The sequence below is a fragment of the Homarus americanus genome, unplaced genomic scaffold, assembly GCF_018991925.1.
Source record: "Homarus americanus isolate GMGI-L3 unplaced genomic scaffold, GMGI_Hamer_2.0 scaffold38727, whole genome shotgun sequence".
In the NCBI taxonomy this organism is placed as follows: Eukaryota; Metazoa; Arthropoda; class Malacostraca; order Decapoda; family Nephropidae; genus Homarus; species Homarus americanus.
In genome coordinates this window covers 1-27,500 of record NW_024751307.1, presented here as the reverse complement: position 1 = coordinate 27,500, position 27,500 = coordinate 1, and the positions used below count along the sequence as shown (strand labels likewise).

The 27,500-nt window shown below is 50.5% G+C and overlaps 1 protein-coding gene across 1 annotated transcript; it reads left to right on the top strand.

The window, feature by feature from the left end:
* The first annotated feature begins 8,394 nt into the window (after positions 1-8,394).
* LOC121854601 (mucin-2-like) lies at positions 8,395-12,657 on the top strand. The gene is made up of 4 exons (XM_042349304.1): positions 8,395-9,465; positions 12,062-12,163; positions 12,293-12,406; positions 12,517-12,657. The coding sequence occupies exons 1-4, from the start codon at positions 8,395-8,397 to the stop codon at positions 12,655-12,657; spliced, it is 1,428 nt and encodes a 475-aa protein (XP_042205238.1).
* The last annotated feature ends 14,843 nt before the right edge of the window (positions 12,658-27,500 follow it).

Genomic DNA, 27,500 nt, shown 5'->3' with positions numbered 1-27,500 from the left:
GATACGTTCACTTAGCACCAGTTAGGAGACAAAATTAACACTGAGACTCTACCTTAACTAGATACGTTCACTTAGTACCAGTTAGGAGACAAAATTAACACTGAGACTCTACCTTAACTAGATACGTTCACAGCACCAGTTAGGAGACAAAATTAACACTGAGACTCTACCTTAACTAGATACGTTCACTTAGTACCAGTTAGGAGACAAAATTAACACTGAGACTCTACCTTAACTAGATACGTTCACTTAGCACCAGTTAGGAGACAAAGTTAACACTGAGACTCTACCTTAACTAGATACCTTCACTTAGCACCAGTTAGGAGACAAAATTAACACTGAGACTCTACCTTAACTAGATACCTTCACTTAGCACCAGTTAGGAGACAAAATTAATAGTGAGACTCTACCTTAACTAGATACGTTCACTTAGCACCAGTTAGGAGACAAAATTAACACTGAGACTCTACCTTAACTAGATACGTTCACTTAGCATCAGTTAGGAGACAAAATTAACACTGAGACTCTACCTTAACTAGATACGTTCACTTAACACCAGTTAGGAGACAAAATTAACACTGAGACTCTACTCATCCAGATAATGTTCATCAGCAACTACTGTGAGAGACAAATTAACACTGGGGCTCTACCTAACTAGATACGTCTACTGGCACCATTTAGAGACAAAATTAACACTGAGGCTCTACCTTAACTAGACACGTTCACTTAGCACCATTGAGAGACAAATACTGAGGCTCTACCTAACTAGATACGTTCACTAGCACCATTTAGAGACAAAATTAACACTGGGGGCTTTGAATTTTTAACCAGATACGTTCACTTTTAGCACCATTTAGACAAAAATTAAACACTGAGGCTCTACTCAATCTAGATACGTTCACTTAGCACCATTTAGGAGACAAAATTAACACTGAGGCTCTACCTTAACTAGATACGTTCACTTAGCACCATTTAGGAGACAAAATTAACACTGGGGCTCTACCTTAACTAGATACGTTCACTTAGCACCAGTTAGGAGACAAAATTAACACTGGGACTCTAGCTTAACGCGATACGTTCACTTAGCACCATTTAGGAGACAAAATTAACACTGAGGCTCTACCTTAACTAGATACGTTCACTTAGCACCATTTAGGAGACAAAATTAACACTGGGGCTCTACCTTAACTAGATACGTTCACTTAGCACCATTTAGGAGACAAAATTAACACTGGGACTCTACCTTAACTAGATACGTTCACTTAGCACCATTTAGGAGACAAAATTAACACTGGGGCTCTACCTTAACTAGATACGTTCACTTAGCACCATTTAGGAGACAAAATTAACACTGAGACTCTACCTTAACTAGATACGTTCACTTAGCACCATTTAGGAGACAAAATTAACACTGAGACTCTACCTTAACTAGATACGTTCACTTAGCACCATTTAGGAGACAAAATTAACACTGAGACTCTACCTTAACTGGATACGTTCACTTAGCGCCATTTAGAGAGACAAAATAACACTGGGACTTACCTTAACTTCGGATACGCTCACTTAGCACCATTTTAGGAGACAAAATTAACACTGAGGCCTCTACTCAGTCCAGATACCTCTCACTTAGCACCATTTAGGAGACAAACAACACTGAGGCCTCTACCTTAACTAGGATACGTTCACTTTAAAGCACCCATTTAGAGACAAATTAACACTGGGACTCTAACCCCACTTAATCCAGATACGCCACCCCTACCCCCTTACCTCATTCCCCCCACCCACATGATGGAGTCCCCCCTCCCTCCCTCCCTCTCCCCTCCTAGCGTCAGGGGGTCAGACATAGGCTAAATGTTCATTCATCTTGTACAGCAACACGCCGCCCTTTCTCCTGGGGGTTGAAAGGAGGAGATAAGGATAAAAAAAAAGGGAAAGGGGTTTGGAAAATAAAGGAAGGAAGTAACGGAGAGAGGAAGAGAGAGATAGAAAGAAAAAAAAGGAGAAATGGAAGAGAAGTTAAATATGAGGGTGAGAAGAATAAGGGAAGGAAGGGAGGGACAGATGAATTAATAATGGCTAGATTGAAGGAGAGAATAAGGAGAAAGAGAATGAGAGAAAGGAAGCCACAGAAGGAATAAGGGAGGAGAAGAAAGAAGATGAAAAGAGGAAGGGAAGAAGGAAAGAAAGGAGAAGAAGAGAGACAGACGAATAACAGATAAAAGAGAAGAACTAAATAAAGAGACATACAGACACACAGACAAAACTAAACAGATTATTATGTAGACAGGTGGATAGACAGGTAAAGAGATAATTAGAGAGAAAAGACAGAACAGATAGACAGGATAGAGGGACAGTAAGTGGGGAGGGGCTACTGCCTATGGTATATACAAAGAACTTTTAATATTTTGTAGATGATTGTTTACATAGTATTTATTTTTTTTTTGTTCCTTAAGATATTGTTTTTTTTTGTTTCTCTTGTTTGTTATTGTTTATTGTCCTTGTTCTTTTTTGTTTGTTTGTTTGTTGGTTTATTTGTCGACATTGTTTACACGGGTCTTATTATGGTCTAATGCTGTGTTTATAAGCATTTATGTAGCACTCAAGATGCACTCAACACTCAAATAGTGCTTGAGATGCACTCATATCACACTCAACACTCATATAGCACTTACATAATACTCAGCACTCAGATAGCACTCAAGAAGTACTTAAATAGTACTTAAGACAGCACTCAAGATGTACTCAAAAGACAACTTAACACTTAAGTGACACTTGAAACTATCCATTACACTCCAGAAGCACTCAAAGAAAGACACCCTGCCCTCAAATACAATATGCACTCAAATACAATATGCACTCAAAGACAATATGCACTCAAGGGCTTTATGCACTCAAAGACACGATAAGCAAACACACTCACACTTAAGTTACACTCGGACACCTAAGGTATTAATGATGCACTTAGTGTTTATAGAGCATATGATACACTCAAGTGCATGATGGTGATATAAATGAGTCACTTGGCATAATTTAAATAATAAGAAGAAGAGGAGAGGAAGAGGAGGAGAGAAAGAAGAGGAGGAAGAAGAAGAAGAAGAAGAAGAAGAAGACACGAAGAGAAGAAGAAGAAGAAGAAGAAGAAGAAGAGAAGAAAAGAAGAAGAAGAGAAGAAGAAGAAGAAGAAGCGAAGAGAAGAAGAAGAAGAAGGGAGAGAAAGAAGGAAGAAGAAGAAGAAGAAGAAGAAGAAGAAGAAGAAGAGAAGAAGAAGAAGAAGGAGAGAAAGAAGAAGAAGAAGAGAATAAAAAGAAGAAGAAGAAGAAGAAGAAGAAGAGAAGAAAAAGAAGAAGGGAGAGAAAGAAGAAGAAGAAGAAGAGAAGAAGAAGAAGAAGAAGAAGAAGAAGAAGAAGAAGAAGAAGAAGAAGAAGAAGAGAAGAAAAAGAAGAAGGGAGAGAAAGAAGAAGAAGAAGAAGAGAAGAAAAAGAAGAAGGGAGAGAAAGAAGAAGATGAAGAAGAGAAGAAAAAGAAGAAGGGAGAGAAAGAAGAAGAAGAAGATGAAGAAGAAGAAGAAGAAGAAGAAGAGAAGAAAAAGAAGAAGGAAGAGAAAGAAGAAGAAGGAGATGAAGAAGAAGAAGAAGGGAGAGAAAGAAGGCAGAAGAAGAAGAAGAAGAAGGGAGAGAAAGAAGAAGAAGACATTAACTCCCACCAACTTGACTCACCCATCAACAGACAGACGCAGCAGCCTCACTAACAAACAGGTAACAGAGAACGGGAGATAATAATCACATATGTATGCAAATGAAGACTAATTATAACCCCGTAATTATTAGAGAACAAGAACCCCAAAAAAAAAGACCATTTATAATGTTCGTAAAAGCTAAAGTGTATCTTAACGAGGTCTTTTGATAGTCTGGTACATAGGCCGGTAATTAATTTTCAGATGAGGGTGGCCCCATACTCTCCTCGCTGATTGGCTTCTAAAGGACAGGTAACCCTCCCCCCCCCCCCACCTCCAGATGAATCACTCTCATTGGTCGACGGGAAGAGGTGAGTTAGTCAAAGCTCATAATGCCTTTCCTCCGTCTCGATGATTTATCCTGATTCTCATTGTCTTTTTTTTTTTACTCTGGATGTAATGTTGCTGCGTTTTTATTGGTTCGTGTATGTTAAAGGAATAGTTAGCTGTCTATTTAAGGATTGAGAGAGGATGAGAAGGAAAATATATAGAGAGAGAGAGAGACAGAAAAATGAATAATACAGACAGAGAAGTGAAAATATAGACAGACAGACAGACAGACAGACGAAAGTTGTGGTGGTGGTGGTGGTGGTGGTTGTATTGTTAGTGGTGGCAGAGGTGATAGTGGTGGTGACAGTGATAGTGGTGGTAGTGGTGGTGGTGGTGGTAGTGGTGGTGACAGTGGTGGTGGTGACAGTGGTAGTGTGGTGGTGGTGGTGTGGTGGTGGTGGTGTGATGTGTGGTGGTGGTGGTGGTGGTGGTGGTGGTGGTGAGTGGTGGTGGTGGTGGTGGTGGTGTAGTGGTGGTGGTAGTGATGGTGGTGGTGGTGGTGGTGGTGGTGATGGTGGTGGCAGTAGTGGTTGTGGTGATGGTGGTAGCAGAGGTGGTGGTAGTGGTGGTGGTGGCAGTGATGGTGGTGGTGGTGGTGGTGGTGGTGGTGATGTGGTGGTGGTGAGTGGTGGTTGTGGTGGTGGTGGTGGTAGTGATAATGGTGGCAGTATGGTTGTGGTGATAGTGGTGCAGTGGTAGTGGTGGTGGTGGCAGTGGGTGGTGGTGGCAGTGGTGTGGTGGTGGTGGTGGTGGTGGTAGTGGTGGCAGTGGTGTGGGTGGTGGCAGTGTGTTGTGGTGATCAGTGGTAGCAGAGGTGGTGGTAGTGGTGGTGGTGGCAGTGATAGTGGTGGTGGTGGTGGTGGGTGGTGGTGGTGGCAGTGATAGTGGTAGCAGTGGTGGTGGTAGTGGTGGTGTGTGGTGGTGGTAGTGATAATGGTGGCAGTAGTGGTTGTGGTGATAGTGGTAGCAGAGGTGAGTGGTGGTGGCAGTGGTAGTGGTGGCAGGAGGTCGTTGTGATGATTGACTACTAGTGTTTACTACATCTCTGTAAGGCGGTCATGGTAAGACTTATCTTCCTCCTCCTCCCTCTCACCCACCTCCTCTCACCCTCCTCTCACCCACCTCCCTCTCACCCTTCCTCCCTCCCTCTCACCCACCCTCCTTCTCACCCACCCTCCCTCTCCCTCTCCCTCCACCCCTCCTTCCCTCCTTTGTCCCCTCTCACCCTCCCTCTCACCCTACCTCTCACCCTCCCTCTCTAGTCCCCACCCCCCACCAGGTGAGTGAGAACCGGCTGACGAGGTAGAGGGTGAGTGACAGGCAACAGACTCCTGGTAAACAAACACCACACACACCGCCCCTCCTCTCGCCCTCTTAAATATATATCTATGTATATGTACTTGTGTGTATGTATATGTGTATGATATATATATATATTGTTATGCATGGCGTAATGTACAGTGGTGCGTTGCTTTGTGCATAGTGAAATATTTTTAGGCTCGTTAACCTCAACTTATGTACGTAAAATATTTTATATAATTATTATGTGTGAGCAGGGCTGGTACTTGATACATAAAAAAATTTCTGTATGTATATATGTATGTTTAACTATTTTTGCAGCTTGATGTGGGAGTTGTTTAATATTAGTGTTAGGCTTGTAGACCCCTGGGATATGGGGTTTTGTCAGTCACTGGCTGGCCTTGGGGGGGTAGGAGGACGTCTCAGTTTGTTAGTGGTCGATACCTTCACAAATAGGGTTTAGTTGAGTATTATATATTCAGTGCTGCTCTATTATTATTTATTTTGTGTAAAGTGCAATCAATAGAAGTGTTGTAAAGCAGCTTATGGTTTCTTTACTGTGCATATATTATTGGTTCATTAAGGATTATGTTCATTCTTTATTCTCTTGATTTAATTTATCTGTTCATTATGTAACCTGCACACTTATTATGGTAAACTTTTATTATTAAACTTTATTTTATTTTTCATGTATAATCCCAAACCTTCACTCCTGAGCTGTTGTGGTACAGGAAGAGGGCTGTGATTGAACCCATGACGCACAGTTTATCCTTATTGATGTTTGTGACTTTTGCATTCAACATTGTTTGTCGTGTATTGAAGTAACATTAATTTTAAGAGATAAATATTAAAGACTAAGTTGTGCTGAGTTGCTATATTTTTTTTGTGCCATATGTGCCCTCGTTATTATATTAAACTTTAACGTAATTCAAGTTTCTAAGTTATGGTATAAAAATACACACACACACACACACACACACACACACACACACATATATATATATATATATATATATATATATATATATATATATATATATATATATATATATATATATATATATATATATATATATATATATATATATATATATTTTAGTATATAGGGTGAGTCAAAACTCTCCATACATAGGCAAAATGATCACTTTATTATGCAATCACTTGTAAGTCACACAATATACTCCTTGTGGGCACCATTACGCTGAATGCACATACTGATGCGTTCCTCCCTCTCGTGACGAATGGGCGTTAACAAGTCTGGTGTTATGCGCACACACGCATCACGAATGCGTTCCTTTAGGTGGTCCGTGTTTTGTATCTTCACCTGGTACACCGTGGCCTTCAAGTGCCCCCACAAGTAAAAATCAAGGGGAGTGAGGTCTGGGGACCTTGGAGACCACTCCATGGGACCACGGTGGCCAATCCAGTGAGCCGGAAACAACTGATCCAGCCCAAATCCCTATGTATGGAGACTTTTGACTCACCCTATACACTATGGGCAAATTTCTTTACGCCATTTGCCTCTGTCTGCCCAGCATTAATTGGGAACTTGGATGTTATTCAATTTGCGGACCGTTCTCCGGGGTAATGGTTAGCCAGTGCAGTTGGCGAGTTGTCCGATCACATAGGGTGTGGTTGTTATGTTAGCGAAGAGCTTCTACACCTTAAACAAACTCACGCCTCGGTGGCCCTAGAGCCAGCCATCCTGCGACACTAACAATATGACTCGTGGCGTCATGTGAACTACTCGGAAAAGAGACAATTACTGTCACACCCTGGAGACACCTGTCACACCCTGGAGACACCTGTCACACCCTGGAGACACCTGTCACACCCTGGAGACACCCGTCACACCCTGGAGACACCCGTCACACCCTGGAGACAACTGTCACACCCTGGAGACACCCGTCACACCCTGGAGACACCTGTCACACCCTGGAGACACCTGTCACACCCTGAAGACAACTGTCACACCCTGGAGACACCTGTCACACCCTGGAGACACCTGTCACACCCTGGAGACACCTGTCACACCCTGGAGACACCTGTCACACCCTGGAGACAACTGTCACACCCTGGAGACACCTGTCACACCCTGGAGACACCTGTCACACCCTGGAGACACCTGTCACACCCTGGAGACACCTGTCACACCCTGAAGACAACTGTCGCACCCTGGAGACACTGTCACACCCTGGAGACACCTGTCACCCTGGAGACACCTGTCACACCCTGAGACACCTGTCACACCCCTGGAGACACCTGTCACACCCTGGAGACACTGCACACCCTGGAGACACCTGTCACACCCTGGAGACACCTGTCACACCCTGGAGACACCTGTCACACCCTGGAGACACCTGTCCACACCCTGGAGACAACTGTCGCACCCTGAGACACTGTCACACCCTGAGACACCTGTCACACCCTGGAGTCACCTGTCACACCTGGAGACAACTGTCACACCCTGGAGACACCCGAAACCCTGGAGTCACTGTCACACCCTGGAGACACCTGTCACACCCTGGAGACAACTGTCACACCCTGGAGACACCTGTCACACCCTGGAGACAACTGTCACCCTGAGACACCGTCACACCCTGGAGTCACCTGTCACACCCTGAGACACCTGTCACACCCTGAGACACCTGTCACACCATGGAGACAACTGTCACACCCTGAGTCACCTGTCACACCCTGAGACAACTGTCACACCCTGGAGACACCTGTCACACCCTGGAGTCACCTGTCACACCCTGGAGACACCTGTCACACCCTGAGTCACCTGTCACACCCTGGAGACACCCGTCACACCCTGGAGACACCTGTCACACCCTGGAGACAACTGTCACACCCTGGAGACACCTGTCACACCCTGGAGTCACCTGTCACACCCTGGAGACACCCGTCACACCCTGGAGTCACCTGTCACACCCTGGAGACCTGTCACACCCTGAGACACCTGTCACACCCCTGAGTCACCTGTCACACCCTGGAGACACCTGTCACACCCTGGAGACACCTGTCACACCATGGAGACAACTGTCACACCCTGGAGACAACTGTCACACCCTGGGGCACCCGTCACACCTGGAGTCACCTGTCACCCTGGAGACAACTGTCACACCCTGGAGACACCCGTCACACCCTGGAGTCACCTGTCACACCCTGGAGACACCTGTCACACCCTGGAGACAACTGTCACACCCTGGAGACACCCGTCACACCTGGAGACAACTGTCACCCTGGAGACACCCGTCACACCCTGGAGTCACCTGTCACACCCTGGAGACACCCGTCACACCCTGGAGACACCTGTCACACCATGGAACTGTCACACCCTGGAGTCACCTGTCACACCCTGGAACTGTCACACCCTGGAGACACCGTCACACCCTGGGTCACCTGTCACACCCTGGAACCCCGTCACACCCTGGAGTCACCGTCACACCCTGGAGACACCGTCACACCCTGGAGACACCTGTCACCCTGGAGACAACTGTCACACCCTGGAGACACCGTCACCTGGAGTCACCTGTCACACCCTGGAGACACCCGTCACCCCTGGAGTCACCGTCACACCTGGAGACACCGTCACACCTGGGAGACACCGTCACACCCTGGAGTCACCTGTCACCCTGGAGACCGTCACACCCTGGAGACACCTGTCACACCATGGAGACAACTGTCACACCCTGGAGTCACCTGTCACACCCTGGAACAACTGTCACACCCTGGAGACACCCGTCACACCCTGGAGTCACCTGTCACACCCTGGAACACCCGTCACACCCTGGAGTCACCTGTCACACCTGGAGACACCGTCACACCCTGGAGTCACCCGTCACCCTGGAGACACCGTGCACCTGGAGACACCCGTCACACCCCTGGAGACACCCGTCACACCCTGGAGACACCCGTCACACCCTGGAGTCACCCGTCACACCCTGGAGACACCGTCACCTGGAGTCACCCGTCACACCCTGGAGACACCGTCCACCTGGAGTCACCGTCACCCTGGAACACCCGTCACACCCTGGAGTCACCCGTCACCCTGGAGACACCCGTCACACCCTGGAGTCACCCGTCACCTGGAGACACCTGTCACACCCTGGAGACACCCGTCACACCTGGAGACACCTGTCACACCCTGGAACACCTGTCACACCATGGAACAACTGTCACAGTAATACAAACACACAGATAAACAAACACAGATAAATAAACACACAGATACACAAACACACAGATACACAAACACACAGATACACAAACACAGATAAACAAACACAGATAAACAAACACACAGATAAACAAACACAGATTCACAAACACACAGATACACAAACACAGATAAACAAACACACAGGTAGACAGGTAAAGGCTATGTACATACATGCATCGAGTTAACAAACGCGACAGGAACGAGAACACTTACTGGGACGGGCAGACAGACAGATAGAATCGATAAAATAGAAGAGAATAAAGAAAGGAATAATTAAGGTACAACTGTTTATGGTATTATTATTATGTATTATTATTATTTATTATTATTATTTGTATTATTATTATTACTAGTCCTTATCGTTAAAAGTCAGTATATGTTTGTGTACGTGTATGTGTTCACTGCTTGTGTGTGTGTGTGTGTGTGGGCAGGGTGACTCACATGAAGGAAATGGCCAGATATTAGCACAATTTATCTCCTCGACAGCTTAATCACCCAGCCATCAATAGATTATATCTTGAATCCTCCCCTCTCCCCTCTCCTCCCTCTCCCTCTCCTTAAAACCTAACCTCTCCCTTCCCCCCAAAGTCCAACCTCTCCCTAAGCCCAACCTCTCCCCAAGCAACCTCTCCCCAAAGCCCAACCTCTCCCCAAAGCCAACTTCTCCCCAAAGCCCAACCTCTCCCCAAAGCCCAACCTCTCCCCAAAGCCCAACCTCTCCCCAAAGCCCATCCCTTGCAAGTCCAACCTCCCCCTCCAAGCCCAACCTCCTCTCCCCCAGCCTAACCCCTCTCTCCCCCCCCTTCGCCCCATCTCCAATCCTGACCTCAAACTGACCATCACCGAGTTAACCACCATCTCACGTCCCCATTCAGGCTTATGAAACAGGACTTCAGGCTGGGGAGAGTCAATATTTTGTTTACTTTAGTGGTCTATCTTAGCAGTGCTCTATATGCTTGTGGCCGGGGCGGTGGACAGACCGGTAGGGACACACACACACACATACACACACACACACACACACACACAACACACACACACACACACACACACACACACACACACACACACACACACACACACACACACACACACACATACACACACACACACACACACACACACACACACATACACACACACACACAATACACACACATACACACACATATACAGAGAAATCTCTCTCATAACACATACTGAAACACAAACACACTCAAACACACTTAAACCATGCATAAAACTTGTCCAAAACACACTCCCTCAAACATACACACTCAAGCACACACTCAAGCACCTACGTAAAGGTTCTGAAGCATGCACACTCAAACACCACGCACTCCAGCCTTGCTTCCTTCACACACACACACACACTCAACGCCACAATCCTCCAACGCCACAATCCTCAACGCCACAATCCCTCAACGCCACAATCCTCAACGCCACAATCCCTCAACGCCACAATCCCTCAACGCCATATTCCCTCAACGCTAAAATCCTCATTGCTTTCTTATTATATATGGGCGTGGATGTAATATAATTATAGTGTACAGTACGTGTGTAAGTATCTGCATGTGCGTTTTAATCACCGCTGTGTACGTTTATATGTGTTTCCCGTATGCGTAAATGGGTCTCCATGTACGTACACAAGTGCCCCATTGTACATCATTAACGCCCCCGTGTACACAGTGTCGCCATGAACACTTACGCCCTGCCTGTGTGCAAGTGTCAGGACTGAAGGTAGACATTAGTTAAGGTTTACAGTGTTATCTTGGCTGGCTTGTCTTGCAGGCTGGCTTGCAGTCGATCCTCTTCTCCCCTCCCTCCTCCCTCTCCCCTCCCTCCCTCCCTCCCTCCCTCCTCCCTCCCCCTCCCTCCTCCCCCCCCTCCCTTCCTCCTCCCTCCTATTATCTTCCCCAGTTTTAATTAAATAAGTTACTTAGACTTCTGGTTCTGAGAGCCAAATTTGTGTGTGTGTGTGTGTGTGTGTTGTGTTGCATAAACCTTGATATAAGAGATGACGTAGTAATGAAAAGGCCAATATTTACACTCATTCCTTTCATAAACAAAAAAAACACTTCGCCAAGACAGGCATTCGTAGCGCCAGACTTACTCCTCCTGATAGTAATTCTCTTCAACAGGTAATCTTTCTTCCATTCCCCCTTACCCCCCCCTCACACCTTCCCCTCACCCCCCTCACCTTCCCCCCTCTTCCCCTCACCCTCACCCCCTCACCCCATCACCACACCCCAGCCAGTCGAACATACTGTACATTCCTTCAGCCTGTAGATATAACAACTTGACACACACACACACACACACACACACACACACACACACACACACACACACACACACACACACACACACACACACACACACACAGGCTTGAAAAAAATGAATGCCAAAATTTTTCCTCGCACTTGGACTGAGATGTGGTTTGTTCTTACTAAAGCCCTCTCGGACATCTTCAGTCCTCTCGTGACATCTTCAGTCCTCTCATGCATCTTCACCCCCTCTCATCTTCAGCCTCTCGTGACATCTTCAGCCCCTCTCGTGACATCTTCAGCCCTCTCGTGACATCTTCACCCCTCTCGTGACATCTTCAGCCCTCTCTGTTGTCTTCTTCCAGCCCTCTCGTGACATCTCAGCCTTTACTAGGAAGCCCTCTCGTGACATCTTCAGCCCTCTCGTGACATCTCCAGCCTTTACTAGGAAGCCCTCTCGTGACATCTTCAGCCTCTCGTGACATCTTCAGCCCTCTCGTGACATCTCCAGCCTTTACTAGGAAGCCCTCTCGTGACATCTTCAGCCCTCTCGTGACATCTTCAGCCCTCTCGTGACATCTTCAGCCCTCTGTGACATCTTCAGCCCTCTCGACATCTTCAGTCCTCTCGTGACATCTTCAGCCCTCTCGTGACATCTTCAGTCCTCTCTGACATCTTCAGCCTCTCGTGACATCTCAGCCTTTACTGAAGCCTCTCGTGACATCTTAGCCTCTCGTGACATCTTCAGCCTCGTGACATCTCCAGCCTTTACTAGGAAGCCTCGTGACATCTTCCTCTCGTGACATCTTCAGCCCTCTCGTGACATCTTCAGCTCTCGTGACATCTTCAGTCCTCTCGGGACATCTTCAGCCCTCTCGTGACATCTCCAGCCTTTACTAGGAAGCCTCGTGACATCTTCAGCCCTCACTAGGAAGCCCTTTCCGCAACATCTTCAGCCCACCCATTACTGTACATAACAGCCCTCAACCCTCATGTATGACAGCCCTCAGCCCTCATATGACAGCCACCAGGCCTCAGCAGGTAGAGTTATAGCTGGGTCGTAAGATCAACAATTAGACGGCTTGGGGAGAGAGACCACAGCTTTTTTGTGTGCATGATTCTCCTCTCTCTCTCTCTCTCTTCTCTCCTCTCTCTCTCTCTCTCTCTCTCTCTCTCTCTCCCTCTCTCTCTCTCCTTCTCTCCCTTCCTCCCCTCCTCCTCCTCCCCTCCCCTCCTCCCTACTTCTCCTCCTTCTCTCCCTTCCTCCTTCCTCCTCCCTCCTTCCCTTCTCCTACCTCCCTCCTTCTCTCCCTCCTCCTTCTCTCCCTTTCTCCCTCCCTCCCCTCCTCCCTCCCTCCCCTCTTCTCTACCTCCCTCCTTCCCTCCCTCCCCTCCCTCCCTCCTCCCTCTTCCTCCTCCTCCTTCTCTCCCTCCCTCCCTCCTCTCCCTCCCTCTTCCTCTACCTCCCTCCTTCTCTCCTCCTCCCTCTCTCCCTACTTCTCTTTCTCCTCCTTCTCCCTCCCTCCTCCCTCCCCTTCTCTACCTCCTCCTTCTCTACCTCCCTCCTCCCTCCTCCTCCCCTCCTTCCCTCCCCTCCTTCCTCCTCCTCCCTCCTCCCTCCTTCCTTCCCTTCTCTACCTCCCTCCTTCTCTCCCCCTCCTTCTCTCCTTCCTCCTTCTCTCCTTCCTGCTTCTCTACTTCCTCCTTCCTTCCTCCCTCCTCCCTCCTCCTTCTCTTCTCCTCCTCCTTCTCTCCCTCCCTCCTCTCCCCCTCCTTCCCTGCTTCTCTACCTCCCTCCTTCTCTCCTCCCTCTCCTCCTCCCTCCTTCCTCTTCTCTACCTCCTCCTTCTCTCCTCCCTCCCTCCTCCCTACCTCCCTCCTTCTCTTCTCTACCTCCCTCCTTCCCCTCCTCACTACCTTTCATCCCTGTCTCTCTCCTCCTTCCGATTACATCTCACTTTGACGATCATCTGTTTTATGCTATAACCTCCTAACCTAACCTCCTAACCCTAACCTAACCTAACCCTAACTCAACTAAACCTGACCATGTAAATAACAAGCATCATCAAGTGGAAAAACAACCCTTCTTCCTGTGTGTGTCTCAATGTATGTATGTATGTATGTATGTATGTATGTATGTATGTATGTAAGATGTATGTGGTGGTAGTGGTGTGTGGTGGTGGTGGTGGTGGTGGTGGTGGTAGTGGTGGTGGTGGTGGTGGTGGTGGTAGTGGTGGTAGTAGTGGTGGTGGTGGTAGTTGGTGTGGTACTGGTGGTGGTGGTGGTGGTGGTGGTAATTGTGGTAGTGGTAGTGGTGGTGGTAGTGGTGGTGGTGGTAGTGGTGGTGGTGGGTAGTGGTGGTAGTGAGTGTGTAGTAGTGGTGGTGGTGGTGGTGTGAGTGGTAGTGTCCTAGCATTTGTCCATCTGTGTGTCTCTGCTACACGCTGGTCGGCCACTCCACACATGCATCATATGCTAGTGACAACACAGTCATTAGTACCAGCCACACGCCATAAGACCCACTCCTCCTACACTACACATATAAGACTTCCGCCCTTCTCACCCTTCACTCTCTCTCGCTCCTCCTCCTTCTCTCAATTATATAATCTAAACTGCGATTATCGTTTATTATCCTCGATTATACGCTATGATTATTGTAAGCGATGGTTCTTGTAGCCGCTCGGGATTTCGTCGGGATGTGGTGTGGCGGAGGTCTTGGTGGTTGGTGTGTTAAATGGAGTGTAGTCGTGTAGTATAGTGTGTCGTGTAGTATAGTGTGTAGTGTAGTATAGTGTGTGGTGTAGTACAGTGTGTCGTGTAGTATAGTGTGTCGTGTTGTACAGTGTGTAGTGTAGTATAGTGTGTCGTGTTGTACAGTGTGTCGTGTAGTACAGTGTGTCGTGTAGTATAGTGTGTCGTTAGTACAGTGTGTCGTGTAGTACAGTGTGTCGTGTAGTATAGTGTGTAGTGTAGTATAGTGTCGTGTGGTACAGTGTGTCGTGTAGTACAGTGTGTCGTGTATACAGTGTGTGTGTAGTATAGTGTGTCGTGTAGTATAGTGTGTCGTTGGTATAGTGTGTCGTGTAGTACAGTGTGTCGTGTAGTATAGTGTGTGGTGTAGTACAGTGTGTCGTGTAGTACAGTGTGTCGTGTAGTACAGTGTGTCGTGTAGTATAGTGTGTCGTGTAGTACAGTGTGTCGTGTAGTACAGTGTGTCGAGGTAGGGTTGGTTTAGCCTGGGAAATATATTAACTATGTGTGTTTTTACCTGTTAATGAAGAGTGATCTACTTCTGGATTAATAGTTACTCTATAGTACTGCAGGTGAGCCGTGTCTATATACTGTACACGTTTCAAGAATCTTATTAAACAACAAACACTTACGTATAAGATCGTTATTTATAATACTGCGAGTTTGTTACCAAGATTCACCTTCTCCTCACTTTCATCTCACCTTCATCTCACTTTCATCTCACCTTCACCTCACTTTCATCTCACCTTCATCTCATCTTCATGTCACCTTCACCTCACTCCCATCTCACCTTCACCTCCTTTATCTCATCTTCATGTCACCTTCACCTCACCTTCATCTCACCTTCATCTCATCTTCATCTCGCCTTTACCTCACCTTCAACTCACCTTCACCTCACCTATACACCCAGGGTTTTCATATATAGAGTTACTGAGGCATCTCCATCATGTTGTGGTACACTTCCTACATGCCCCCCCCCACACACACGCCCCAACACACAGACGCCCACACACACACACACACACCCCCATACACACACCCCAACTCACCGACGGCCCACACACACACACACACACACACACACACACACACACACACACACCCCACACACACACACACGCCCCAACACACAGACGCACACACACACACACATACCCCACACACACACGCCCCAACACACAGACGCCCACACACACACACACACACACACCTTAACACCACCAAAGGGTCGAGACCTATTCAGGCGCTGCTCCTGCTGGCTGGCCTCTCACCCTTGGCTAATGTTCGGCCATTCTAAGTCCCTCTCCCCGACCCATCCTCACCACCGGGATATCAACTTAATCAAAAGTGACAATTTCGTTTCGGAAAGAAGTGGGATCAGTGTTGAACAGTGATGAACAGTGTTTAAGCCAGTGAATTCAGCACCAGACAGTGCCAGTGAGAACCGTGACCCACCAGTGGGATAAGCACCCCTGGGAACTGACCGCCGGCTTCTGACCAGGAGGTGCTAATCAGTCCACCATGGGAACAACAGAGGGCCGGCCGGCTATGCACCTGACTACGAGATAACACAACACCACCCAGCAGGGTGAGTATATGACACCACCCCACACCACCCAGTGTTTCCATGACCACGTGAGGTCCTTCATATCAACACCCGAGGACGAGTTACTGCACCACGTGAACACCACACCACCCAGTGTCTCCATGACCACGTGAGGTCCTTCATTTCAACACCGAGGACGGGTTACTACACCACGTGAACACCACACCACCTGGTGTCTCAATGACCAGCCCAGGCCCGGGCCATCAACTGTAAACTATAACAATGAAAGCTTTTGTTAAACGACCCACTCACCCCATGTCTTTGTATGTAATAAATCATTTTTGTCCAATGTATATTTTCAGCCTTCGGGCTGCCAACTTTTTCAATAAACCGTTAATTATTATAATTATTATTATTATTATTATTATTATTATTATTATTATTATTATTATTATTATTATTATTATTATTATTATTATTATTATCAGAACCGCCCCAACATACAGACGCCCACACACACACACACACACACACCTCGCCCCAACACACAGACGCCCACACACATACACACACCCCCAACGCACAGACGCATACATACACATACACACACACACACCACACTTGCCCCAACACACACACACACACATTGAAATCTGTCCCCCCACTACCTGCTGCCCCCGCTACCTGCTGTCCCTCCCGCTACCTGCTGCCCCACTTCCTGCTGTCCCCCCCCTACCTGCTGTCCCCCGCTACCTGCTGCCCCCCACTTCTGCTGTCCTCCGCTACCTGCTGCCCCCCCGCACCTGCTGCCCCCCGCTACCTGCTGTCCTCCCCGCTACCTGCTGTCTCCCCACTTCTGCTGCCCCCCCGCTACCTGCTGTCCCCCACTTTATACTGTCCCCCCTTCCTGCCCCCACTACCTGCTGCCCCCTTACCTGCTGTCCCCCCCGCTACCTGCTGCCCCCCCGCTACCTGCTGTCCCCCCGCTACCTGCTGTCCCCCTACCTGCTGTCCCCCCCACTTCCTGCTGCCTCCCTGGTCGTCTGTGTAGTGTTATATGTGTTGCAAGATTTTTAGTTTTCCTCATATTTGTGTTGAAGAAATACTTGTCCAAGGATGTGTTGGCAGGTTGTGTTGTGTGTCTTAAGTGTGTTGTAAGGTTGTGTTGTGTCTTAAGTGTGTTGTGTTGTGACTTAAGTGTGTTGTGTTGTGTCTTAAGTTGTGTTGTGTTGTGTCTTAAGTGTTATAAGGTTGTGTTGTGACTTAAGTGTGTTGTGTTGTGACTTAAGTGTGTTGTGTTGTGTCTTAAGTGTGTTGTGTTGTGTCTTAAGTGTGTTTGTAGGACAGGTAGACATGACAGTTAAGGACAGGTAAGACATGACAGGTAAGGACAGGTAAGACATGACAGGTAAGGACAGGTAAGACATGACAGTTAAGGACAGGTAAGACATGACAGGTAAGGACAGGTAAGACATGACAGTTAAGGACAGGTAAGACATGACAGGTAAGGACAGGTAAGACATGACAGTTAAGACAGGTAAGACATGACAGGTAAGGACAGGTAAGACATGACAGGTAAGGACAGGTAAGACATGACAGTTAAGGACAGGTAAGACATGACAGGTATGGACAGGTAAGACATGACAGTTAGGGGTAAGACATGACAGGTAAGGACAGGTAAGACATGACAGGTAAGGACAGGTAAACATGACAGTTGGACAGGTAAGACATGACAGTTAAGGACAGGTAAGACATTGGTAAGGACAGGTAAGACATGACAGGTAAGGACAGGTAAGACATGACAGTTAGGACAGGTAAGACATGACAGTTAAGGACAGGTAAGACATGACAGTTAAGGAACAGGTAAGACATGACAGGTAAGGACAGGTAAGACATGACAGGAGGACAGGTAAGACATGACAGGTAAGGACAGGTAAGACATGACAGGTAGGACAGGTAAGACATGACAGTTAAGGACAGGTAAGACATGACAGGTAAGGACAGGTAAGACATGACAGGTAAGGACAGGTAGACATGACGAAAGGACAGGTAAGACATGACAGTTAAGACAGGTAAGACATGACAGTTAGGACAGGTAAGACATGACAGGTAAGGACAGGTAAACATGACAGTTAAGGACAGGTAAGACATGACAGGTAGGACAGGTAAGACATGACGGAAGTAGACAGGTAAGACATGGCAGTTAAGGACAGGTAAGAACATGACAGGTAAGGACAGGTAAGACATGACAGGTAAAGACAGGTAAGACATGACAGTTAGGACAGGTAGACATGACAGTGGACAGGTAAGACATGACAGTTAAGGCAGGTAAGACATGACAGTTAAGGACAGGTAAGACATGACAGGTAAGGACAGGTAAGACATGACAGGTAGGACAGGTAAGACATGACAGGTAAGGACAGATGACCGACAGTACCAAGTGGTCACCTACACGTACAAGGAGCGCCAATTGGGCGACTCTTACATGGAGTAACATACACACACACACACACACACACACACACACACACACACACACACACACACACACACACACACACACACACAAAGACCGTCGGTGGACAAGGGCGCGCGACACTGAGGCTGCTCACGCCACCTGTCAAAAATTAAGACCATGTTTTTTTTACCAGTCACATGATTGATGGCCCCAATGTTGCTCACACGAGTTCCCTCACAATCAGCTTCTACCTTTACAATCATCTTGCCAGGATTAATAAAGGTGGCGTTCCTTCGTGTCCAACTGTCCTCAACAATAGACAGACATCATTAGTCCTGGGGTGTGGGTTTCCTGTTTGGTTTCTGGTGAAAATTTGACGGGAATTTGGTGTTTTGCTGGTAGTTTTTTGGCTCGTTTTGATTGGTTGATGGTGTGCGGGAGAACCAATTAGGAGAGTATCGTATGTTCTTAATAGCTGGAGACAGGTGAGGAGCTCGATTACCAGTGTTTTAACATATACCGCCTAGTACTTTACCAACACACACACACACAGGGTCAGGTAGGGAGGACACACACACACACACACACACAGGGTCAGGTAGGGAGGACACTCACACACACACAGGGTCAGGTGGGAGGACACACACACACACACAGGTAGGAGGACACACACAGGGTCAGGTAGGGAGGACACACACACACAGGTGTGGAGGACACACACACACACACGGGTCAGGTGGAGGACACACACACCACACGGGCAGGTGGGGGACACAACACATGTGGAGGACACACCCACACACACAGGTCAGAGCACACACACAGGTAGGGAGGGCAGGTGGACCAGTACCTAGGGATAACATCTTTACGAGATTCTGTGGCCTCCGTAACGTGCCAATTACCTGGGGAAGACCTCCTACTGGGGTCGGAGGTAGGGGGAGGAGGAGGAGGAAGGGACAGGGAGGTGATAGTGGCACAGATGAGAGGGACTTTGGAGGAGGAAGAGGAATATGGAGGAGGAGGAAAAGAAGAAGGGAAGGAGGAGTAGTTGTGACAAGAAGGGAGGCAGATGGGTGCCGCAGGGTGTGACACACTGTGGGTGCCGCAGGGTGTGACACACTGTGGGTGCCGCAGGGTGTGACACACTGTGGGTGCCGCAGGGTGTGACAAACTGTGGGTGCTGCAGGGTGTGAAGCAGTGTAAGTGCGTGACACACTGTGAGTGTTGCAGGCGGAGCACACCGTGAGGCGAGGCCTGACACACCGTGAGTGTCGCAGGGTTTGACACCGTGAGTGTCGCAGGCGTACATACCGTGAAAGTGTTTATGGTTTGCCATTACCGTGAGCAAAACAGGCGTGACACCGTGAGGTGTCGCGGTGGCTTGACACATCGCGAGTGTCGCAGGCTTGACACACTGTGGGTGCGCAGGTTTGATGGCTACCGTGAGTGTCGCAGGGTGTGACACGCCTGTGAGTGTCGTGGCTTGACAAGCTACCGTGAAAAGCCGGTACGGAGGCTACCGTGAGGTTGCAGGCTTGGTTACTACCGTGAGCGTCGCAGGTGACACATTGCGAGTGCAGGTTGGACATACCGTGAGTAAATGTGGTGTGGCATACCGTGAAAAGCCGTAAGCCACAAGCACTGTGGGTAAAGCAGGTGCAAGGCCGTAGAGGCGGTGTGTGAAGTGTTACCGTAGAGGCCGAGGTTGGACACACTGTGAGTGTCGCAGGGTTTGACACACTGTGGGTGTCGCAGGGCCTGGATTACTATCAGAAAATGCAGGGTGGCCACTGTGAGTATCGCAGGGCCTGGACACACCGCGAAAGCGTCGCAGGGTTGACACACACCAGGAGTGTCGCGGTGGTTTGCCGCCACTGCAGTGCGCAGGGTGACACACTGCAAGTGCCGCAGTGGCCGGACCACACCGTGAGTGCCGCAGACACACCGTGAGTGCTTGCGGCTTGGGACACACTGCTGCAGGGTATGCGGCCGCAGTGCGTAGGTGACGCGCCGTGAAAGTGCCGCAGTGGTTTGACACACCGTGAAAACGGTGCCGGACACACCGGGTGCGGCAGGGTGTGGACACGTCAGAGTAAGCCGGTGGCGGACACTGTGGAAGCGTAGGGTGTGACATCACTGCAGAGTAAGCGCAGGGTGACACCGTAGCAAGCCGCAGGGTGACACACTGTGAAATGCAGGGCTTGACACATCGTGGAAAAGCGTAGGGTAAAAGACACGTGAGCAGCCGCAGGTGACATCAGGAGGTGTTTTAGGTTTGACACAATCGTGGAGCGCGAAAATATGGTTAACGTGGGCGCTGCAGGGCGTGACATTGCGAGTATCGCAGGTGACACACTGTGAGCAAAACGGTGACACACTGTGAGTAAGCCGCAGGCTTGACACACCGTGAGCGTCGCAGGCCGGATAACACTGCAGCAAGCCGCAGGCTGGAATACTACTGGGTGCTGCAGGTGTGACACACGTGAAAAGCGCAGGTGACACAATGAAAGTGTCGCAGGGTGCATACACTGTGAAAAGCCGCAGGCGGACATTACTGTGAGTAAGCCGTGGTTGGACACACTGTGAAAATGCAGGGTGACACACTGTGAGTAAATGTAGGTGTGACATTGTGAGTGTCGCAGGTGGCGCGCCTGTGAGTAAAATGTGTGGGGCTTGACACAATGTGAGTGTCGCAGGGCTTGGACACTGTGAGTAAATGCAGGGTGTACAAGAATGTAGTAAGTGGTGGGATATACTGGGGAAAATGTAGTGGTGAAAGGTACTGTGAAGCGTAGGGTTAAGGCAATGGAAAAAATGCAGGGTTTTGACATTGACTGTGAGTGTCGGAGGGTGTGCATGCTCAGAAAGGGGTCGTAGGTTTGGCGTCAATTGCAGCGCGGTGCGATCGTGAGTGTCGCAGGCCTGGCTGGCCACTGCAGTGTCGCGTGCGCACACACCGTGAGCAAATGCGGCGGCTTGACACACTGCGAGTGTCGCAGGGTGTGACATTACCGTGAAAAAGTCGCAGGGCTGGACACACCGGTGAGCAAGTCGCAGGCTTTACTACCGTGAGCAAGTCGCGCAGGCCGGACACACTGTGGAAAGGTAGTGGTGACATAATACTACCGTGAGTGTCGCAGGCGTGAAGGACACCGTGAAAATGCAGGTTTTGGCCACATCAGAGCGTCGCAGGTGCATAACCGTGCAAGCCGCAGGGCTTGGACACACCAGAAAGTGCCGCAGGGTGCAGACACACTGCAGCAAGCGTGGTTTGACACACTGTGGGCGTGCCAGAAAAGATACAATGCGAGCAAGTCGGTGGTGACAGCCACGTGAGCGGCCGCAGGGTGTGACACTGTGAGTGTCGTGGTTTTGGACACACTGTGGTGCTGCAGGGTATTACCACTGTGGCGCGAGGGTGACACTATGAGTGTCGGAGAGGGTTTGGACACGACTGTGGGTATAAGAGGGTGACACACTGCAGAGTGTAGTGGTGACACATCGAGGTCGCAGGTGCATTACCATCAGAGTGGGGTTGCAGGTGACACACTGTGAAAGTGTTTGGTGGTTTGGACACACTGTGAGTGTGTGTGCGTGCGTGCACAACGAGTGTCGAGTCGACACACTGTGGTGTTGCGGGTGACACGACTGCAGGTCGCAGGGTGACACACTGTGAGTGTCGCAGGGTGCACACACCGTGAAAGTGTCGCAGGCTTGACACACCGTGAGTGTCGCAGTGTGACACATCAGAGTGCCGCGGTGGCTTTGACACACCCGGTGTGGAGTGTCGCAGTGGCGTACCGTGGGTGTGTGGGTGAAGGTCAATGGTGGCGCAGGGTGACACACGTGAGCAAGTCGCAGGGTTTGACACACCGTGAGTGCCTGCGTCGTGGTGTTGCAGGGTGCAACACTGTGAGTAAATGCAGGGGCGACACATCAGAGCAAGTCGGTGGTCGGCCACCGTGAGTGTCGCGGAGTGGCCTGGACAACCGCGAGAGCGTCGCATGGCCGGATTACCACCGCAGTGCCTGCGCCTGCTGGCACCGGCGCGCAGGGTGACACCTGCAGTGTCGCAGGGCCGGTCGCCACCGTGCGTCGCAGGCCTGACACACACTGTGGCGCTGCAGGGTCGACACACGTGAGCAAGTCGCAGGTGCGCACAATACCGTGAAAGTGGTCGCAGTGGCCGGGACACACTGCAGCAAGCCGCAGGCAGACACTACCGTGAAAGTGTCGCAGGCTGGATAATACCGAAAGGTTTTGCGTGACATACTGTGAGTAAATGCAGGTGACACACCGTGAGTAAGCCGTAGTGTGTGTGACAATACGAAAATGCAGGGACGCAATACCACGGTGAAAGTAAGCCGTGAAGCCAGACAATACTGTGAAAGTGTCGTGTGGCTTGACACTGTGAGGTTGCAGGGTGTGACATACTGTGGAGTGTCGCAGGTGTGGTACACCAGAGTGTCGCAGGGTTTGACACATCAGGGAAGGTAGGTTTGGACACACCAGGAGTGTCGCAGGGTGTGACACACCGTGAGTGTCGCAGGGTCGGACACTGTGAGTGTCGCAGGGCTTTACACACCAGAGTGTTTGCGGTGTGACACACTGTGAGTGCCGTGTGACACTGTGGTAAAATGTAGGGTTTACACTGTGAGTAAAAGCCGTAGGTTGACATGGTGCTGGTGGCTGGGCACGGGGAAAAGCTGCAGGGTGTGATGCTACCGTGAGTAAGCGAGGGTGTGTGACACACGTGAAAGTAAAAGCTGCAGGGCCGACATACTAGAGAAATGTAGGGTTGGACACATCTGTGAGGTTTGTGGTATACTGTGAGTAAGTTGTAGGTGACACACTGTGTAGTAAGCTGTAGGGTGACACACAGAAAGTGTGTCGCAAGCGGACACATTGTGGGTGTTAGTAGGCTGGACATACCTGTGATGTCGTGCAGGTGACATACCAGAGCAAGCCGTAGTGCTTGACACACGTGAGTGTTGCAGGGTGTGACACACTGTGAGTAAATGCAGGTTTGGACACATTGTGAGTAAATGTGTGGCTTGGACACACTGAAAATGCAGGGTGTGACACACTGTGAAAGAAATGTGGCGTGTGACACACTGGGTGGGTGTCGCAGGGTCGGACACCATCGCGGAGTGTCGCAGGGCTTGACACACTGTGAGTGTCGCAGGCCTGGACACGACCAGAGAAAGTGTCGCAGTGGCGACACCGCGAGCGTTTGCGGGCGTGATACCACTGTGAGTGTCGCAGGGCTTGACACATCAGGAGTGCCGGAGGGCTTGACACACCGTGAAAGCGTCGTGTGCCTGACAATACCGTGAGTAAGTCGCAGGGCTTGACATTACCAGAAAAGCCGCAGGGTGCGTGACACACCGTGAGTGTCGCAGGCGTGACACACTGTGAGTGTCGCAGGGCTTGGACACACTGTGGTGTTGCAGGGTTTTGACACACGTGAGTAAAATGCAGGTGGCGGCCACCGTGAGCGGCAGTTTGACACACTGTGAGTGTCGTGTGCGTACGTTTACCGAGTGTCGCCGCAGTGGGTTTGGAACACACCGTGGAGTGCCTTTGCGGGCCGACATTATCGGAAAGGGCGCAGGGCTTGACACACCACCGTGAGCAAGCCGCAGGGTCGGACATTGACCGTGAGCGTCGCAGTGGTCGGACAACACTGTGGGTGCTGTGCGTGCGGACACAACGTGAGGTCGCAGGGCTGGGACACCGCGATGCCGCGGAGTGGTCGGACAACAACCGTGGCGCGCAGGTGCGACACACCGTGAGTGTCGCAGGGTGTGTGACACACCGTGAGTAAATGCAGGGCTTGACACACTGGCAATGGGTGGCTTGGCGCCACCGTGAAAGCGTGGTCGACACCGTGAGGGCGTAGGCGTGGACAAGGCTCGTGAAAAGCCGGTGGGCGGACATACCGTGAAAAGCCGCAGGCGTGGCATCGTGAGTGTCGCAGTGTAATGCACCGGCGCGAGAAATAAGGGGCCGTGGAAAAGCCGCAGGGTGACAGATCAGAGTAAGCCAGAAAGACACACTGTGAAAGTAACAGGTTTGACACTGTGAGTGTCGTGCAGGTGAAGGTATCGCAGTGTCGGTGGTTGGCACGGGAAGCGAGGTGTGGTGGATACTGTGAGTAAACAGCAGGGTTTGACACACTGTGAAAGTAAGCGAGGGTCGGGACATGTACTGTGAGTGTCGCAGGGTGCGATGCCGCTCCAGAGTGTCGAGGGTGACACACCGAAACGCAGTGGCTTGACACACCGAGTACGTGCGCTTGATACCGTGAGTAAGCGCAGGCGCACGCCACCGTGAGTGTCGCAGGTTTCGGACAATACCGTGAGTGTCGGTGGCGACACGTGAAAGCGTTTAAAGTATGGCTACCGTGAGTGCCGGCTGATGACACCGGAAGCCGGTGGTTGGCGCTACCGTGTGAGTGCTGGTGGTGCGCAGATGTCACCGGGAGCGGGCCGCAGGTTTGGGACACACCGTGAGGCCGCAGGGTTGGACACTGTGGGTGCGCAGGGTGCATACCTGTGAGGGAAGCCGCAGGGTGTGACACACTGTGGGTAAGCCGGTGGCCGGACATTACCTGTGGGGTAAAATGGTAAGCTGGAGCTACTGTAAAAATGCAGTGGCTTGGACACACTGTGGGTGCGCAGGGTGTGACACACTGTAGCAAATGTAGGTGTACAATAATGTAAAAATGCAGTGGCTTGGACACACTGGGTGCTGCAGGGTGTGTGAAGCACACTGTGAGCAAGTTTGCGGGTTTGGAAGTTACCACCGGTGGGTGTCGCAGGCAGACACATCGTGAGTGTCGCAGGTTTGACACGACCGTGAGTGTCGGCGAAGGTTTTGACACACTGCAGAGTGTTTGCGGGTGCATACAACCGTGGCGCGCAAAGGCCGACACACCAGGCGCGCGTGAGGGTGCGGATACCACCGTGAGCAAAACAGCAGGGCCCGGACACACGAGTGTCGCGGTGCGGTTACCGTGGTGCTGCGGTTGGCGTTACCGTGCGGCCGCAGGTGACACACTTCGCGAGTGTCGCGTGGCCGCACATACTGTGGTGCGCAGGGTGACACACCAGAGGCCGGTGTGTGGTAGTTACCGTGAAAAGCCGTGGCCGGACACACTGTGAGTAAATGTGGTGGCTTGACACATCAGAAAATGCAGGTGACACACTGTGCAGTGGGAAGCTTGGCCACTACCGTGAGTGTCGCAGGCGTGACAAGCCACCGTGAGTAAATGTAATGGTTACTGGTCAAAAGGTAGGGTCGGACACACTGCGAGTGTCGGTGACACACCAGAGTAAATGCAGGGTGTGACACATCAGAGTAAATGTAGTGGTTTGACACTGTGGCAAATGCAGGGTGATTAACAACTGCGGGTGCTGCAGGGTTTGACACACCGTGAGCGCAAATGCAGGCAGACACACTGTGAGTAGCCGCAGGGTGCATACACTGTGAGTGTCGCAGGTCGTGACACACTGTGAGTGTCAGGTTTGGACACATCAGAAAGTGTCGCAGGTTTGGACACACCGTGAGCAAATGCGGGTTTGGACAAGCACCGTGAAAGTGTCGCGGGCGGCGGCACCGTGAAAGCGCGGCCGGTGGCCGGTTACCACTGCAGTGTCGCAGTGGTTTGACACACGAGTGTGTCGCAGGGTTGACACACTGCGGGTGCTGGTGGGTGAAGCAATACCGTGAGTAAGCGCAGGGTGTGTGACACATCAGGCGCGGCGGGTTTGATACCGTGATGTTTATAACAACGGTAAGCGAGGTGTATGGCACCGTGAGTAAGTCGCAGGGTTTGGCCACACTGGTGGTGCTGCAGGGTGTGACACACCGTGAGTGTCGCAGGCCTGGACACACCGGTAAGCGGTGGCCGGACACCGGGAGTGTCGGTGGTCGCCAGATTAAATACCGGTGAGGTGTCGGCGGCGTTTGATTACCACCGTGGGTGTAAGCCGTTGTAGGTGCGGAGGTCGCAGGGTGCGAACAATAACGTGAGGTCGCGGTGGCCTGGCGTCTGTGGGTGCCGCAGGGCATACACCGTGAGTGTCGCGGCGGCGTGACACACCGTGAGTGTCGCAGGGCGTGACACACTGCGAGTGTCGCAGGGTGTGACACACTGGTGAGTGTCGCAGGCTTGACACACTGTGGAAGCGTCGCAGGGCGCATACCGTGGCGTCGGTGCTTCTGGATGCCGCCACCTCAGGAAGTGAAGCCGGATGCCACCAAAGAGGCGCAGGGTAGAAGGCCAGAGTGTCGCAGGGTTTGACACACACTGCAGAGTGTCGCAGGGTTTGGACACTGTGAGTACCGTGAGGGCGTGACACTGTGAGTGTCGCAGGGGTGGCGCGGCGTGTGCTTGACACCGTGGCGCCAGGCGACACCGTGAGTGTGCCGCAGGGTGTGACACACTGTGTGAGGGGCGAGGCTGGATAACGCGTTAACTGTGAGTAAAATGGCAGGGTTTGACATGACTGTGGAGTGTCGCGGTGGTTTGACGTTAATCGTAGTGTCGCGAGGCCTGATTACCCACCGTGGGTGTTGCAGGGTCGACACACCGTGAGTGTCGCAGGGCGTGACACACCGTGAGCGTCGCAGGGTTTGACACACCCGTGAGTGTCGCAGGCCTGGACACCGTGGCGCTGCAGGTGCGCATTACCACCGTGAGCGTCGCAGGCGACACACCAGAAAGTGTCGCAGGGTTTGACACACCGTGAGTCGCAGGGTGTGCATTGCCACCGTGAGTAAAACGTAGGCTTGACACGTGAGTGTCGCAGGCTTGGACATTACTGACTGCGGGTGCTGCAGGGCTTGGACACACCGTAGTGCCGTAGTGACACACTGTGAGTGTC

Bases quoted from the DNA above. Each gene is read 5' to 3' on its own strand.
- LOC121854601 (XM_042349304.1), top strand. From the start codon at position 8,395: ATGGAGACAACTGTCACACCCTGGAGACAACTGTCACACCCTGGGGCA. The intron at 9,466-12,061 runs GTCACACCCTGG...GGACATCTTCAG, and splicing joins CCCGTCACCTGGAGACACCT to TCCTCTCGTGACATCTTCAG. The intron at 12,407-12,516 runs GTGACATCTTCA...TGACATCTTCAG, and splicing joins GTGACATCTTCAGCCCTCTC to TCCTCTCTGACATCTTCAGC.